Source organism: Crocodylus porosus, unplaced genomic scaffold (assembly GCF_001723895.1).
Source record: "Crocodylus porosus isolate Cpor-Errol unplaced genomic scaffold, CroPor_comp1, whole genome shotgun sequence".
NCBI lineage: Eukaryota > Metazoa > Chordata > Crocodylia > Crocodylidae > Crocodylus > Crocodylus porosus.
Window position 1 is genome coordinate 30,877,831 of NW_017728907.1, and position 16,784 is coordinate 30,894,614.

Here is a 16,784-nt window from a genome sequence, read left to right on the forward strand (position 1 = left end):
CTGGTGAGCAGGGCTAAGATTAGGAGCTAGGGGCAGAGCTGGCTCATTGCTTGAGCTTTGAGGGGCCCAATACTTTCTTTCCTCCGGTGCCCACTCTCCCATACTGCCCCTGTCCGGACTGCTGCCAGCCAGGCAGGCACTACCTGAGCTCCAAGGGGCTTGATTCTTTCCAGAAGTTAGGTGGCACCCTGCTGGCCAGCAGCCTTAGTGGAGGTGATGTAGTGAGGTGAGCTCCAGAAGAAAAAAAAGGATCGGGTCCTCAGAACCCAGATACATGCTCCAGTGGAGCCAGGTGGCTGGAGCAGGGTGGAGCTTGGAGGCTGCAGCATGGCAACCCAAGCACAGGGTCAATAGGAACTGTCCACCTCACTCTGCTGGGCTATGTAGAGCCTGGCCACTGGCTCCCCACTTCCTGGCTCGCCTGGCAGTGGCTCCAGTTGGCAGGTGCCTGAAGCTCTGAGCCCTCCATAGTAGCCAGGCAACTCTGGGCATGGACCTAGCATTGCCCATCCTCGCTAGGGCTGCACAGAGCAAGCGGGAGGCACAGAGCAGGCGGGAGGCTGCATGGCTCACAGCTGCCTTTCAAGCCTGGTGGTGGCGGGAAGTCCCATCCCTGTACCCACCTCCCCAGGCTTGCTGCTCCTGCTGCAGCCTTGGAGCTCACTTGCTCTGCTGAAGGCCAGCAGTCTGGGAACGTGCTTTGTGGGGAGGGAGGTGGTATAAGGATGGGCCTTCTCTCTCCCATCCTGCCAGGCTTAGGAGGTGTTTGTGAGCAGCGAAGCCTCCCCACCTGCTCTGTATAGGCTCGGTTTAGACAAACAATGCCAAGCCCCACAATTTGTGTCTGGAGCTGCCTGGCTGGTATGGAGAGGTTCAGGGGCTACAGAAACCTGCCAACCATAGCCACTTCTGGGTGCGCCAGGTGTGGGGAGCTGGCCGCTGGAGCTTGCACAGCCCGGCAGAATGCAGTGTCAGTAGGAACTGCCTGGGGGCTGCTGTGCTGTAGGTGCTGAGCTCCAGTCTGTTCCAGCTACCTGGCCACGCCGGGGCATGTGTCCAGGTCCTGGGGCTATAGGCACCAGGTCGGGGATATGCTGCAGCAGGGCATAGGGCTGGGCACAAGATAAACTTCAGGTCAGCAGGAGGGGAAAGCATCAGCCTGCCACCCACCACAGGCACTGCAGTTCAAGTCTGGCTTGGGAATTCGGAGCAACAATCCAGTCAGGGACCACTGCAGCAGCTGGGTGCTCCAGGACTGCGGTGCTAGTTCTGCCCAGCTGGAGCAGCAGGGAAGAGTCATTGTGTCTTGACCTGCTGCACCCTGACATCCCCACTCATCTTGACTCAGGAGGGGCCGCTGCTGGAGTACTTCAGTTTCGGCAGAATAGCTGTTTGGAGTGGCCACACCTTAATGGAACAGGAGCAAAATTAGGTGGATTAGAGATGATACTTCCTTGGAGTGGTTTAACTTTAAGCAAAATAATGAGGGCTTTAAGTCAGTTAAGGTGTTAGTGTGCAGCCAATCCAGGAGTTAAGAGCTCTAGAAGCCTCCTCAAATTACCAGGTAACAAGGCCCTTACTGTTTCCAAGCATCTATTTTGAATGAGGCAGTATAAACTAAATTCAAAGTGGATTCTTTCTATGAGAGAATACTGCACCAATTCGCATCCTCAACAATATCACTAAGGATTTGTTCCTGTCTCTCTTGTTATATAGCAAGAAACAATTGGGAAAGGAGATCAGAGAACACTTTTTTCTAGAAATCATGTTGTTTGAGGTTACTTTTGACCAGCTTTGATAGTGCTGTTTTCTGACTTTAAGAGTTAAGAAGGCAGCTGGACTGCTATTTTGATAATTATGTAACCTCAGGAGGTGAGGCCCTCCAGAAAAGAAATTAAATTTTGGTGTCTGTTGTTTTTTATTTAGATTCATAGTTGTAATTAATATTAGTAAGGGTCACTTTCATTCTTAATTTTAAATTGAGCTGAAGTCTAAAAAAGACTAAGTGCTTTTGTATGCCTTGTTTATGGTGAGACGTGTGGTGGTGTGTTCCAGCAGAGAACGAGGACTCAGGGACTTTTGACTTCTACAGGTCTATCTTCACTGATAGATTCCACTTGAGGTTTTGGAAGAGGCTACAGAGTATTTTACGGATATTTTTATAAACTTTAACCATCCTCAGAAGTGAAAGGTAGTAAAAGGAATGTTATTGCCAAGCTGTGTAATACTGCGTAATACGTGGCACAGGCTGAAATCTTGGACCAGCAGTTGATATTCTAGTTCTCTTGATTTTTAGTGTGGCCAGGGTTTTTTTACTCTGTTTCACCTACCCAATGTGGAGGAAAAAAATATAACTTTCATTTATTGTCTTACAGAAGGAGGATTGTTAGTTCTGGGCAGCGGTCTTGAAGATTATGGTATTAGTACACACGCACACTGGCCACATTTACACGGGGTGCTGACTGCACAGTCATTGAGTATTTATATAAATAACCTGAGTTACGGTGCAGTAGCACCAATGAATGCCTTTTTTATGACACTATTGCACAGTAGCCTAGTACTACTGTGCATTAGTGTCATATCATGGTTTGTGCCATGTGATGCTACTGCGCATTTGTATTGGGCTACTGTGCAGTCAGCATCTCCTATAGACATGGCCAGTATGTATTTAATCTTTCAGAGAGTAATTAATTGCATGGTGCTTTAGGCCTCAGTTTGGTCAATGCTTACTCATATGCGCACGCTTTTGCAGGATTAGAACTTTAATTATTTGTGATTGGGCTGTGAGGGTGGGGAGGAAAGATCAATCCATTTGCAGAAATTGTTTAGCAATCCATGGATAAGTGTTTATTTTCTATGACTTAAATTGCTGCTAAACAAGTTGCTTATATGAGATTTTAATGTACTCTAGCTTACAGTCGCTCATGGAAATCAGTGGAAAGGTATGAGGACTATACAATCAGCTCTTGAATAACTGGGTTTATTACATAGAAAAATAAATATTTTCAGTTTGTGAGCTACTAACAAAATACTAAAATGTTAAAATAAGTAAACTTAGGAAGTGTACTGATTTATTCTTTGCTAAAGTGCACATTGGCTAGGTACTATCATGTGGTCTTGTAACTGCATGGCCTTGCATCATCCTTAAAGAAAGGTGTTTAAAAGGGCTATTTTAGAACCTTATTGTTAAAGCATTTCTATTTCCTTTTACATATAATCCCAGGTTTTAAGATTCAGGAATATAAACTATGCAGGGGTAAAGTTTAAAACTTAAATTATTTACTAACATCTGATACTTTTCAAATGCCCCTGGAATTGATCTTTTCTTGAGCCAGTATTTAGGAATGGAGGGTGTGTTCTCAAAAGGTCACCAGTCACTCTGAAGGATGCTGCTGTGTTTAAAGACCAAAGCCTTAACATTTTAAGAATTAAACAGTTATGCTCTCCTGCATTATCAGAGCCTCTGCTATTGCTTGATGTTTAGACTTGACTTTCATTCTAGCTCCACTCTTTCGTAACTTTCTCCAACAAGTTCTTGATCATAGACCAAAGATAAATTACAGCAAAGTTGGCCAGCATTTGAGAATTATGCCTACGGGGAGGATCTTTTTATATGTTCCACTAAGAAATACTCTGTTCAGACAATTAAAAAATGGCTGAAGTACAATGCTTAACGTTTGGCTTATTTTGTGGATTTAATTGAGATTTGAACTGTACATTCCTCTGAACTGCTTTAAGGGCTTGGAGTAGCTTAAGCTGTTTAAACCATGCTAAGAGATTAGGGAGGTATATACCATTTATTGTACTTCTGGAGCTTCAATTGAGAACGACACTGAGTTCAGGAGGCCTCACGTAAGGATGGCAACCAGTTTCAGGAGGTATCAAGCCAATTAACTCCAGAACAAGAGATTTCCAGGTTTTGCTGGTAAAGCCAATGCATGTTATAGACCCTAGAAAATGGAATAGTTTCAGCTGTATACCCCCTCCCTGTCCCCACATACACATTATTATTTTCCTCCTGACCTTGTCTAGATATTTTGTTTTTGAAGGGTAAATTTTTAAAATAGCTTAGAAATATTTTTCTAATTTACAAATTAATGAGATTGAATGAAAAACATTTGGTTCTGGTTTGCAATGCAGTGGAGTATGTCTGCAGTGGTAGTGGTTGGGTCAGACCAGTGGTCTGTCTAAGCCAGTGTTCTGCCTCTGACAGTGGCTATGGGAGTAGTCTTAAAGGGAGAGCCTATGAACAGGGCATATCTAGAATGATTCATCCCTGTCATACCCTCCCTGACATCCCCCATCATTGCTTTAGAGCAGTGATTCTCAACCAGGGTGCCATGGCACCCTGGAGTACCTTGAGATCCTTTAAAGTGTACCATAGGGTGTCATACTTAGGGCCTGGAGAAAATTGTGATTTCATGGACTACACGGAAACCGCAACATTTGCCCTGCACTGCAGTTTTTAAGGGTTGTGAGCATAGGCGATGTAAAGCCAGGGCTAATGGGGCTTACTCCCCACAAATGTGGGGCAGCCCAGAAGGCTGCAGGGCAACCTGGGCATGGGCTCTGGATGGCTGCAGCGGCGGGGATGGGCACACACAGACAGACACTGAGCCTGCATGCAGTCAGGATTGTAGTCAGGGACAGGTCCCAGCCCCATACCCTGATCAGGTGATCAAGGCACAGGGCTTGGAAAGAGCTATGGTGGTGGGGTAGATCCCAACCCCCTGCCCAAGTCCACTGGTGTGGCAGCTAGCAGCAAACCAGCTGCTAGTTGCCTCACTGGCAGATCGGGGTAATTGGCTGGGACCTGTCCCTCCCTTGCAGCTCTTTGTAAGACCCCTGCCCCTGGTTGGGGTAGGGCTCCCTGCTGGTGGTGCAGGGAACATTTTCTGTGCCCCAGGAGTAGGTAGCTCCCTGGGGCTTGTTCCCTTGTTCCCTGCCAGCCCCTTGGCTAGCACCCAGGGGGAGTCTGGAGCTCCCCCTCAGTGGCAGCAGGGGCCCATTGCAGGGCTGCAGGAAACTTGGTGCAAAGAGCAGCAAATCTCCCTTATCCTTGCATGGGTAGATGCCTCTCCGAAAGCACTTACTCCAGATCAGTTTACACCAGAGTAAACTTACGCTGGATCAAATGCATGTTTAAATGCACCCAGTATGGAATAATTCAGTCCAAACAGCATGGTCTTTTTGAACTACTGTACCATATTTCTAAAAATTATATGGCCTAGTAGTTTTGAATTAGAGGTTAGGGTATAGCTAGCACCTTGCTGAACCGTTGCCTAAAGGTAAAAGTTTAAAGTTCTAGTCTTTTGCTTTAATCTATCCCTGTATCCCATTTTCTTGTGTATATCCTGAGAGTGTACTGCACTAATACACTAAATAAATCCTCCTGTGTATCCTGTCAGGAAGGATAGTAGGGATCTTCAAGAGTGGTAAACTTTGTATCTTGCCTGGAGTCAGAGCAGAAGGAGAATTGGAGAGGATAGCTGCATGTAATGTGGCATTTTACTCTAACTTGGAAGGTAATCATTTCTGCGTACAGAAAGGATTCACACAGTGGAACCCAGTGATATTTAACCTGGTGAATTATAGTGTAGTGAAACTTCACCATAAGATGAGTGAAAGTCTTTTGAGATGCACTGAAGCAATTTGCAATTTTCACACTGTGGACCCTGACAGACTTAATATGCAAAACTCCCATTGAATTCCAGATGGCAAGATATAGCCACATAGGCTGGCTGTGCTGTGAAGAGGCAGATTTGTCCTATGCACAAGAAGGCAGAATTAAGGTTGACCATTCAGCCTTAACTTCTAGAATTTCCTGCATGATTGCTTGACTTCTCAACCTCAGCATTACAATAATGCTATGTTTTTTCACCATTTAATAAAACAGTTGATCAGATTATGGGGCTGACCTAGGGCTATACCATTTCAGTTAATGGTAATGTTTGTTCAACAATATAGTTAAAAATAAAGTAAATTTACTCGAAGAATATTTCTGTATTCATACTATATTATTTACATATTTGAATATGCTGATTACAGAAATTATATAATTTATATTACTGTCTAGCATTCTAACAAGTACATATAATTTTAATGGAAATTTGGTATCGTTCAAGCTGATTCTTTCTTCTATGTGAATTTAACAAAGCAGACATAAAAAAAATCCTATTCCATTTTGGTTATCACAGTCTAGTTTCACAGTACAATATAAGCTTTTCAGCCTGTGAAATCCATTAATAACCACATTAAACCCTCCCATATTGTATGAGTTGTCAGGTATAAATGATTCTTTTTTTAAACAATTATCTGTCTCTTGCTTCTTGCAGTTTGTTAAAATGCAATGTCAATTTACAAAAGCTGGTAAAGTTTGACACAGAAATTTTAGCTTTTTAATCACTGGTTTACCGAGCTGAGAGGATTCAAGTGTGTAGGAAGAAAATGAACATTGATTCAAACCATAAATGAATAATTCTGTTCATAAGTTGACTATGCTAAAGTTTAGCTGGAATATCGTTCTCCTGTTCTGAGGAGAATAAGTGATCTTAATAAACTTCTTTAGTATCCTAAATATATTTCACTTTTTTGGGTGTGTTCTTATTTAGTTTGCTTTTTTAAATAAAATGTATAAAACAAGTTTATTAATAGTACACATTTAGAAAAGGCTTATTTAGTCCCTAGAGAATATTGAAGGGATTCTCCTGTAAGGAGGCAAAACATGTTCTAGGGTCCGATGCTGCACTGGGATTTCATGTTAACAGCACAAACTGTTGCACCCCTTACATTGTCTGATTACTGTTACCAGATCATGCTCTTAGATCTCTTCAAAAAACATCTGGACACTCACCTTGCTGGGGTCATCTAACCCCAGCAGTTTTTCCTGCCCAAGTGCAAGGAAGCTGGACCTGATGATCTCGAGAGCTCCCTTCAAGCCCCTAACATCTATGAATCTAAGAATCAAATTCTTCCCTCACAGCACGAATCGTATGCGTTTGCCAATGAGGGCAGGATTCCACAGAGGAAATTCTGTCCTACCTTTGCATAGACTGCAAAAAGCAGAAAGACCTCTTATGCCTTCTCACTGTCGCATGGTTTTCAGTGTTACCCAACCTATAATACTGGAATATTAATCTTCTATCTACCTGTGGGATTAAAATGCTGATCAAGTCTAAAGGTTGAATAAAATCTACCATGTTCTCCATTTTAAAGAAAGAAGTTTGATATATTCAGTCAAAGTAACTGGGCTCAACTATTATTATTATCATCATCATTATCATTATCATTATCATCCATTGACAACAACAGTGGAAATGTACAAGCACATAGTAAGAGACGGATCCTGTGCCCAATAGCTTATACATTAGAACAGAGAACTAGAAGGAGCCTCTAGGGCCATCAACTCAACTCCATTGCATTTGCAGGTGACCTTTTATCCAAACAGATGTAAAAATTGTCTGTTCCAACCCCTCACACCACAGCCACAAAACATTGTTAAAAAACCCCCTGAACATGCCACTCTGCCACAGGTAAGAAGCAGTGAAGACAAGGGCATCACAAGTGGTAGGACAAGCAGCGTTTGAGCCCTGGACAAACCCTGAGCAGGAGGTGGCACAGTTCTGAGAGTGTGTGGTAGGGGTGCGGAAGTCTTACCCAAAACAGTGCCCAGCTACTACGTTTGATGTTGCTGCCACATACTCTGCCCATCCTGGCTGTTGGTCTTAAAGCAGCATCAGTGCAATGTCTGTGCACTGACTACTGTAAAAGCAGAGCTCTGAGGTTGCTCTTGGTTATAAGAGGTGGACCCTGTTGGGTGTGGGTGACCATTCTGACACGTCTAAGTCAGTGACTGGGGCTGGGGATCTTCTCACCCACCCATAGTTACACTAGTGGTTACCACCAGTGCCTTGCCAGTCCAATGGCACAGATGTTAGTGGTGTTCATATAAGCTAGGAAAAGGGCCATGCCTTATGCTATGGAGGAAGCAAAACCCCCACAATCCTTGCAAATCTGACCTGAGAAAAACATCTTTCATGGTTGAGATTAATTTAAAAAATGGATAAAATGGATTAACTACCTATTTGATCAGCGGGGGAACAGATGCACAAAAAAGGGGCTTACTTTTCATAAATTTTAGGATTCTGTTTGAAACTTAAGGCCTCAAGTTTAGATCGGTGGTTCTGACTTCTCTTCCAGACAGACCTCCATAAGTATGAATTGAGTGGCACCCAATTTCAAGAACTACTTTATATATTATAGAGGTGACTGCCAAGGGACTTGGCAGTTAGGGATGGCTGATCAGTCGGGCAGGGAGAAGCCTGAGTGTGTACTTATCTGCTTATCTCCTCACCCTTTGCAGCACCCTTCTGAGGATTTGGTGGTACCCCAGGATTCCATGGCACCCTGGTTGAGAATCACTGGGATAGGATTTTTCACTTGTATTTAGGTGTCTATAGAAGCAGATGGGTCCCCTTTAGGATTTTAAAGAGGGCCTGTTTGTCTTAATCAGACTGTAAGTGGCCTACCTAAGGTCACACAGAAAAGCTATGACGGAGCCAGATCTCCTGAATCCCAATGTGTCAGTAACTAAAAGATCATTTTCTTCTCCAGCAGCAAGCCTAGACTGGATCTTGTTTGGAAAGAAATCCCTCTGTACAGTAAGGATTGCCCATTGTAAATTTCCCAGTTGGGTGTTTCCCCTATTCCTGGATCTTGTTTTCCAGCAGTTTCACTCTTCATAGTTCTGAAGTCTTCTGAAGGTGTTTCATCAATGCAGACTTTTAATTGTGCACAGTGTATCAGTATCTTGAATTCTGCTACTTTGCAATTAATAATGCAAGCAATGTATTTGTGTTTTGGTTCCTATTGTAACATGACTGGTATAAAGTATGAAGTTAAAAGCCAAGTGATATGGCCACCCAAGAAGTTCACTAATGAAGATATCATGCACGGAATATTTATTACCTTTACAGAGGAAAAATAAGTAGTGCCTGCTTTGCATGTTTATGGCATGTTGCAAATGTATCTGATAATATGTTCTCCTTTAATTGTGTTGTAAGGGGCTAGATTCTCACCTATTGTAAATTGCTTAGATCAACAGAGTTGCACTAATTTATGGTATTTTAGGATCTGGACCCAGAAGATTATCTCGATGAAATCCAAGAATCACAGAAGGAATTAAAACAGAAAGCTTAATGGTTTAACCTGACAATATGGTGTTAATAGTGAATTACTAGGATATTTAAAGGTAGTCTGTAATTCTTTTGCCATTTTAATATAAATGTCCTTTAACTCAGTCCTGTTCTCTGTCTGTCTTAGTACTGAAAGAGTGAAAAAAGCTAAGGAGCACTTCTATGGCCAACGAGGAGTAACTAGCAAATATGAAGACTAGGGACAAACATTGAAAAATCTGAAGCCTGAATTGATTCAATTTTTGCAGGTTAATCTAACCTGCATAGATTGAACTAATTTGCAAACGATTAGGTATTCAGTGTTGACTCCAGAAATGCAGGCATATGAGTGCAGTGGCTCAGGCCAGAGGGGGAGCTAGAGAAAGCCTTGGGCTGGAGGGAAACTAAGTTGGGGGAGGGGCATGGCAGGGCCTGGGAAGGCCTAAATATGACTGGGAGGGGGTTATACCCACTGGAGGGGGAAGCAGCCCCTATCAGGGGTTGCTAGCCCCCCAACTCCTGCTCACTTCCTCACTCAGCAGCTGTGGGGATGGGACCAGACCCTGGTAGCCTGAGGGGAAGTGGGGGTTTAATCTCCTCGTTGCAGGGTGGTGGTGCGGGCACTGATAGGCTCCATTTGTGCACCTGGAGCTGAGGTGGCCAGACACCAGTAGCCTGAGGGAAGGGATGGATTTAATCCCCACATTGCAGCCCCCAGGGGCACTGATGGGGTGCTCTGGGCTGAGTCCCTCTGAAAAGCAGCCAGCCAGCTGTGGGGAGCGGGGATATGACCTGGCTGGGGGCGGAGGGGCAGAGCCAGGGCTAGTTACAGCCCGATTTACTGCTGCTTCCCACTGTGGCAGTGTGGCCCAAGCTGGGGCAGCTCTGGGTAGTGGGGGTCAACACCCATCACTTCCCACTTCCAGCTCTGTGTGGGGGCCACAGTAGTAGGTGGACTGCAGCTGACCCCATCCCTTTCACAGTGGTGGCAGAGTGAACTATCGCGGTGGGCACAGGTGAAGCACCTGTTACCCTCTATCTGCTTGTGGCAGTGCCAGGTGCTTTGGGTGGACTGCCATAGGCCAACAGTGTGGATCTAGGTGGGGGGAGGCAACAGACCACCACAGCTCAGTCTGGCCTGTCCCTGCAACCCAGGAGCCTAGGCAGTGGTTGGGCTATGGCAGCCTGCCTCAAGCACCTGGCACTGTCATGAGAAGGTGGCAGGTGCCTCAGCTCCATCTGCTGTAATGGTTCCCTCCGCCACTGGGATAGGGAGGGTGGGCCAGTTTGTGCCTACGCCCCTGGGCCAGACCAGGTTGCAGTGGTCCATTGACGCCCCCCACCACTGCCCATGCCCCTGGCTTGCAGAAGCCTGTCCCGAGCTCCCAGGCCCATAGCCTGGGAGTTCAGCTTGGTCCAGCCCAGCCCCACAGCCCAGGAGTGTAGGCAGCAAGTGGCCCATGGCAGGCTGCCCCCTCCCTCTCCCAGTGGTGGCAGTGGAGTGAACTATTGTGGCAGGCACAGGTGAAAACACCTGTCACCCTCTGCCTGCTTGGGGTGGGCTGCCACAGGCCAGTCATTGCCTAGGCCCCTGGGCTACAAGACTGGGCTAGATCAGGCTGCAGCAGTCCATTGCCTCCCCACACCCCTGGCAGTCTGTTGCTGAGTCCCACACCCCTGGCCTGCAGCAGCCTGCCCCAAGTACCCAGTATTGCCGTGAGCAGGCAGTGGATGACAGGTGCTTCTCCTGTGCCCGCTGCAATAGTGTGCTGTATTGCTGCCACTGCCAGGAGAGGGAAAGGGGTGTGGAGCCATGCAGCAGCTGCAGCCCACCTGCAAACCATGGCCCCCATGTGGGGAGCTGGAGGTGGCAGGCAGTGGAAGCTGACTCCTGCCCCCTGGGGCTGCCCCAGCCCAGGCTGTGCTGCTGCAGCAGGAGGCAGCATTGAGTCAGGCTGTAACTAGCCCTGAGTGCCCCCTCCCACACACTCTTCAGCTAGGTCACATCCCCCCTCCCACCCCTTTCCTGCTGGCTGCCTGCTCCATGGAGGGACTCAGCCCAGGGAGGCCTGTCGGTGCCCCTGCTGCTGCTGCTTGCAATGGGAGGAGTTAAATTTTCACCCCTTTTCCACTCAGGCTACTAGTATGTGGCTGCCACAGCCCTGGATACCATGGCACCGGGTGCACGAGCAGAGATGCCTGTGCCCCCGTGCATTGGGGAGATGAAACCCCTGCTTCCCCCCAGGCTACTGGAGTCTAGCCCCATCCCTGCTCCTGCCAGGTCCAGATCCTAAAATACCATAAATTAGTGTAACTTGTTTTGATCTAAGCAATTTATAATAGGTGAGAATCTAGTCCTTGACAACACAGTTAGGAGGACATATTATCAGATACATTGCAACATGCCATAAACACACAAAGCAGACACTACTTATTGGAGCAGCAAGGGAGTGGGAAACTGGGGACGCCTGGCAAGGACTGCTGTCCCCTTGCCAGGCAGAGCCAGCAGCACTTCTGAGCAGGGTATCCCAACCTCACCCTTTTCTTAGCCAATCGGAGCAGTGATGGTGCTCTAGCTAGGGAGAAGAGGGGCAGGGTCAACCCCACTTGGCTGGAACAGACAGCCTAGCCCAGGGCTACAGAGCATGCTGGGGTGTTGGAGGACTCTGATTTAACTTAAACCAGGAAGGGTTCTGGGACAGAAGTTGCATAAACTGATTTGACCCAAATCGGTTACATCTGATACTACATTCAACCAGGTCTATCTTAAGCCAGCTTTGGCCATTGTGAAACTGGTTTATGTGCACTTATGTTCTGTTACAGGTTTAAGCCAGTTTCTGATCATTTAAACTGGTTTATGTTTAACTTCTGTCCCTATCTGAAATGAAAGGAATTCTTTAAGAGAGAACTTTTTGGGAGATAGTGATACGTTTTGTATGCTAGGTAATGTGTTGTAATGAACTAAAACAGTGATTTTTGACATATGTGCTATTTATAATGAAATTGAAAACTCCATCATGTCATTCATTATAGACCTCAGAAACAGGGATTATCATTGAAAAGTATGTAAGTTTTGGAATGTTTTATTTTTCAGGTGTTCAAAGCTATGAACATTCCTCAGATTAGAAATCCTTCTCTACCTCCCCTCTTTGAAATGCCTGAAGCCTACCAGGTGAAGGTAGCCCTCATTGGTGCAGGGCCTGCAAGTATAAGCTGTGCTTCATATCTGGCTCGATTAGGCTACTCTGACATCACCATATTTGAAAAGCAGGAATACGTTGGTGGCTTAAGGTAAAAGAAAAAAAAGAGATAAATATATCAGATGGTTGTGGGGGCATTTTGAATATAAAGGATGGTAACTGGAAATACTATATTTTTGGAAAAGTTACTTTTTATTTAAAATCATTATTTGTTAACATATACAACTAAGGGCAATCTTTATTTAAAAAAAAATCATGTTCAAGTTCAGCCTGTTGAGAAATTGATTTTTTTTCCTAAAACGAAAGAAAAAACCCCTCAATTAAAGCAGTTTATGAATATTATGAAAGGAAATACCTGCATCTTACTGCTGAACCCTTATGTTTACCACGGAGGTATAAAAAGATTGGAACTAATAGACTGTAATTTATTAATAATGCTCATTCACTTAAAAATGCTTGCAGACTGGCCATTTGGAATTGGATAGAAAGCAATTTTGTTTGCATAAGTAAACCTTGGAATCATTGAGGAACTGTGAGGTCTGAAGGAGGTGTATGAGTTTTTGAAATTTTGTTTCTAAATTCTATATCTTTTTAAAATTTATTCTAATATTAGAAATGATCCACACTAAACAAAGTACAGGTTTTTCAACAGTAATCACATTGGAGTGTTATTTTGCTAAACAGATCTGATTTTCTGCTTTGTTGCAACAGTTAAATAGAGAAGAGATCTACGTCTACTATATCTGGGTTTCTAAAAAGATTTTCACTTAATGGCAATGCAGGACACAAAATGTCCTTAACATATTTTCTTCAGGCAGGTATAGCCACTCTATTTGGTGACTGATATACACTCCTGGGCACTTTACGTTCACTCTATAAAATGCTGCAGTACTTCTGGTATTGAATCCTTAAGAAAGTCTAGTCCTCTAATCTAAAAGTGACATTTAAAACATGATGATTTTTTATGATTCAGGCTCTACTTTGTAAAATAATTAAATAGCTGTTTATAAATGCTTTTCAGTTATGCAAAAGTGGTGGAAACTTTGAAATTCAGAATGCTTATGAAGTGTTCTTGATGTAAATAGACATGGAAGAATATTAACTTACTATTGGCAGCATAAAATTTACCCCTAAAATCCCCCAGCCATCCATAAATCCCAGTGAAATGGGATTTTTTTGGGTAACTATACAGTTGAGAAAGCAGCTCCATAGCTATGTGTGGTAAAAGATTTAAGTGATGTTTTCATGGTTCAGAAGGTATAGTATAGGCCCTCTGTGCTGGGGGATGTATTTCTACTGCTCTGAGTGTAATTTAAGTCTGCTGGCACCTCTAAATATATGTCAACACATTTTAGAGTTTGAATAGTTGGATCATACCATATTTTCTTGCAGAGCACACACTTCCCCTGTCTACCTCCTTCAAATAAGACACAGATTTGGTTTGGGGAAAGCAGAGTGAAAAAAAATGTCCAATCATGACAGAGAGCTGACTGTATGGAGCAAAACTACTGCCATTGGCAGCAGTTGTGAGAGGATTAACACTGGACTTCACTGCTGCTGCTTCATGGCCCAAAGAGAGGCAGAGCTCTTGGCAGCCATTACGAGGTCTCTATGCTTCTGAACATTTCATTGTGTGATCTATAATCACATTCAAAGACAGGACTTGTCATTGCAGTGTATGTAACTTCTGGAATATGTTGCTTTTCAGGTGTTCAAAAATTATGAATATTCTTGAGAAATCTTTCTTAGGCTTCCCCTCTTGGAAATGCCATTGGTCTACCGGGTGAAGATGGCTCTCAGTGCTGTGGGGCTTGCAAGGATATGTTGTGCTTCTGCCCAGAAATCAGCTTTCCTGCTTAAGACATGCACCTCAGCTTTGGAGGGCTAGGTCTTGGGGGGAAAAATGCCTGTGTGTGCAAATAAATATGATGCAATTTCAGAGATCCGTATCAAAGTAAAATATCAGACATTAAAAGTCCAAATGTATCCCTGAAGCAACACTGCTAACCCCAAATGTCAAATACTTAAAAGACTCTCTCAAGGGTATAGAGCCAATGGCAGATAAGTAGAGCTGAGGGTTTGCATGTTGCTGTTTAGGTTTAAAAGTGTTCTGCCTAATTACCAAAGTGTTATTTTAGCTGTTTGTGGTACAGTAGTTTCACTACATAGACTTACTTTAGTAGAATCCAGGGGATTCTAAGGGATTGCAGGTTTTGTTCAAGGTGTATTGGTCTGCTTATTAAAGCACTGTGTTGCTTTTTTTGTAAATGTTCTATTGAAAGTTGCTTGCAATCACTTGCAAAAACAAAAAACAACCCTCGCCCTTCTACCCCCCCACAAAAAACCCCTCCTATTTTCTATAGCACCACTTTACTCTTGTGCCAGTTTACAGTTTTATGTTACTGAACAGTTATAATTGTTTCTTTGCTTGAATTCAATAAATATCAGTAAATGAAGAAGGTGAACTTTATGCTGCACCCACCTTTTGCATTTCCCATACACATTCAAGAAATATGACTTAATCATCTGTTCCATTAGGGGGAAAAAAAGTAACTTCCTTTAGGAATCTTGGTGATCTTAGTGGCTGAACTGAGCATTTTGCTGCATCTTTCTGGTTTCTTGAAGACAACATGTTTAGGAACAACCCCAATAATGGTCATATTTTATTCCCATTCTTTGTACAAAGCACAGTTTGACATTTAATGGTACTTCTACATCTGGAATAAGGGCAGGTTGTGGCATTTACTCATTTTGCCCTCACTTTGACATTGGAATAGAAGAGAGGTTGATCTGAGACAGCAGCCATCCATAATTGCAGCCACAGTGCTTTGATAACGTCATATTTTTTCAGAACTGGTTCAAAGACCAGAGGCTTCTCATGCCTCTGTAAGCTATTTAGAATGCTTAAAAAGACCAAATCAGTTTTGTATTTGGAATCTGGTGTATGCATCTGTGTGTGACACTGAGCCTCTCTATCTGTATGATCAGGATGTTATTTCCAACCTCAGGATTTACAGCTGTTTAAGATCATTAGGGACTACCTTCTGATTGTTAAAGCCTGTTGTGACTTAGGTGTTCTGTTACTTCTGGAGAAATGGAAAATGTTTTTCTTCTATATGGCTAATTTAAAAGGTGTAGGTTATGTTTACTGAGAAATACTTGCATAAGCTACAGTTGAACGAGGCAAACTTTCAATTCATTTATCAAAATGGTTTTAGTTTCTGTTTCATGAAGTGATGAAATCATACTGTATTTACTCAGATATAAGATAATCCAAATATAAGATAAATTTGTTATAATTTTCAAAGTATAGAGTGGAGGTTTCCCTTAAATATGTCCCTCTTCCACTGTTACAGCAGGGAAAATAAATCTGGAGGGATCAGATAGCCCATTTGCCCTCTGCTCCTACCCCCCAACTTCCTCTTCCTGCATTCCTTTCCCTTGCTCCTTACTGTCAGACCCTGCTTTCCCAGAGCACATGGAAGTTGGGAGCAAATTTGAAAACACTGAGTTTGAAATAAATATGTGCAAATTACTGCAGGTACACATAGAATTAGTTCATTCAGAATTGCTATATTTCACCTTTTTTTTGAAACTGCTGCAAGCTTTAGCATAGGTATTTCATAAAAAAGCACTTTTGAGCAACACTTTTGTATCTACTTAGATACAGCACAAACTATGCATGATATTAATGCAAAACCAAAAAGCTTGTGATTTACCATATAGTTGATTGGGCTGGGTCCCAGCAAAGTCCCAGCAGTTCAAGCCATGGTAACCCCACAGCTTAGCACTGCTCAGTATGTGTGTGTATGTGCTCCAGATACCAGCCACAAAGGATCCATGGGCTTTTTAGCACCCCCCCATCATGACTGGAATGGGGTGTTCTTCTCACAAGTCCTGGGATCCTCCAAAAGTGTATATGAAGATAAAGTGCAGGGCAATCTGGTGCTGCTTCACTTCATGGAAGGGTGGGCCATACCAATCATATACAGCAGGTTGAGCGAGGGGCAACAGAGGGATTCTGGATGATCTGGGGCCCCTTTTGGTGATGTTTGCTAGATGCATAAAGCTGGTGAAGAAACAGGAATAATTGGAAATAGGAAAGAAAGGTGCAGCTCAACTCTGGGAGTGAAGAGGAAATAAAAATGTATTCAGTGGAGTGGTTCTCCATAACTTGAAAAAGAGTTGGCACTGAAGGGACTACACTCACTGGGAACTATTGTATGTCTTATGTAGATGGGCTCCACTAATTTATTCTTGTGGTAGGTTCCCATTAGCATCTTGGCCTACACCAAGCATTTTTGGCACCAAGGGGAGGGTTTCAAAGTTTCTAGGGTCGGAAGGGACCTGAGTAGATCATCTAGTCCAACCCCCTGCCATGGCAGGAAAGAGTACTGGGGTCAAATGACCC

At 43.8% G+C, this 16,784-nt stretch overlaps 1 protein-coding gene across 1 annotated transcript in view; it reads left to right on the plus strand.

Annotated features, from left to right (window-relative positions):
- Positions 1 to 16,784, plus strand: part of DPYD (dihydropyrimidine dehydrogenase) — a 672,292-nt gene that overhangs the window by 207,062 nt on the left and 448,446 nt on the right. Inside the window, exon 6 of the mRNA XM_019531048.1 lies at positions 12,268 to 12,464. Within this exon, the coding sequence (XP_019386593.1) occupies positions 12,268 to 12,464 (197 nt within the window). The remainder of the gene's footprint in view (positions 1 to 12,267; positions 12,465 to 16,784) is intronic.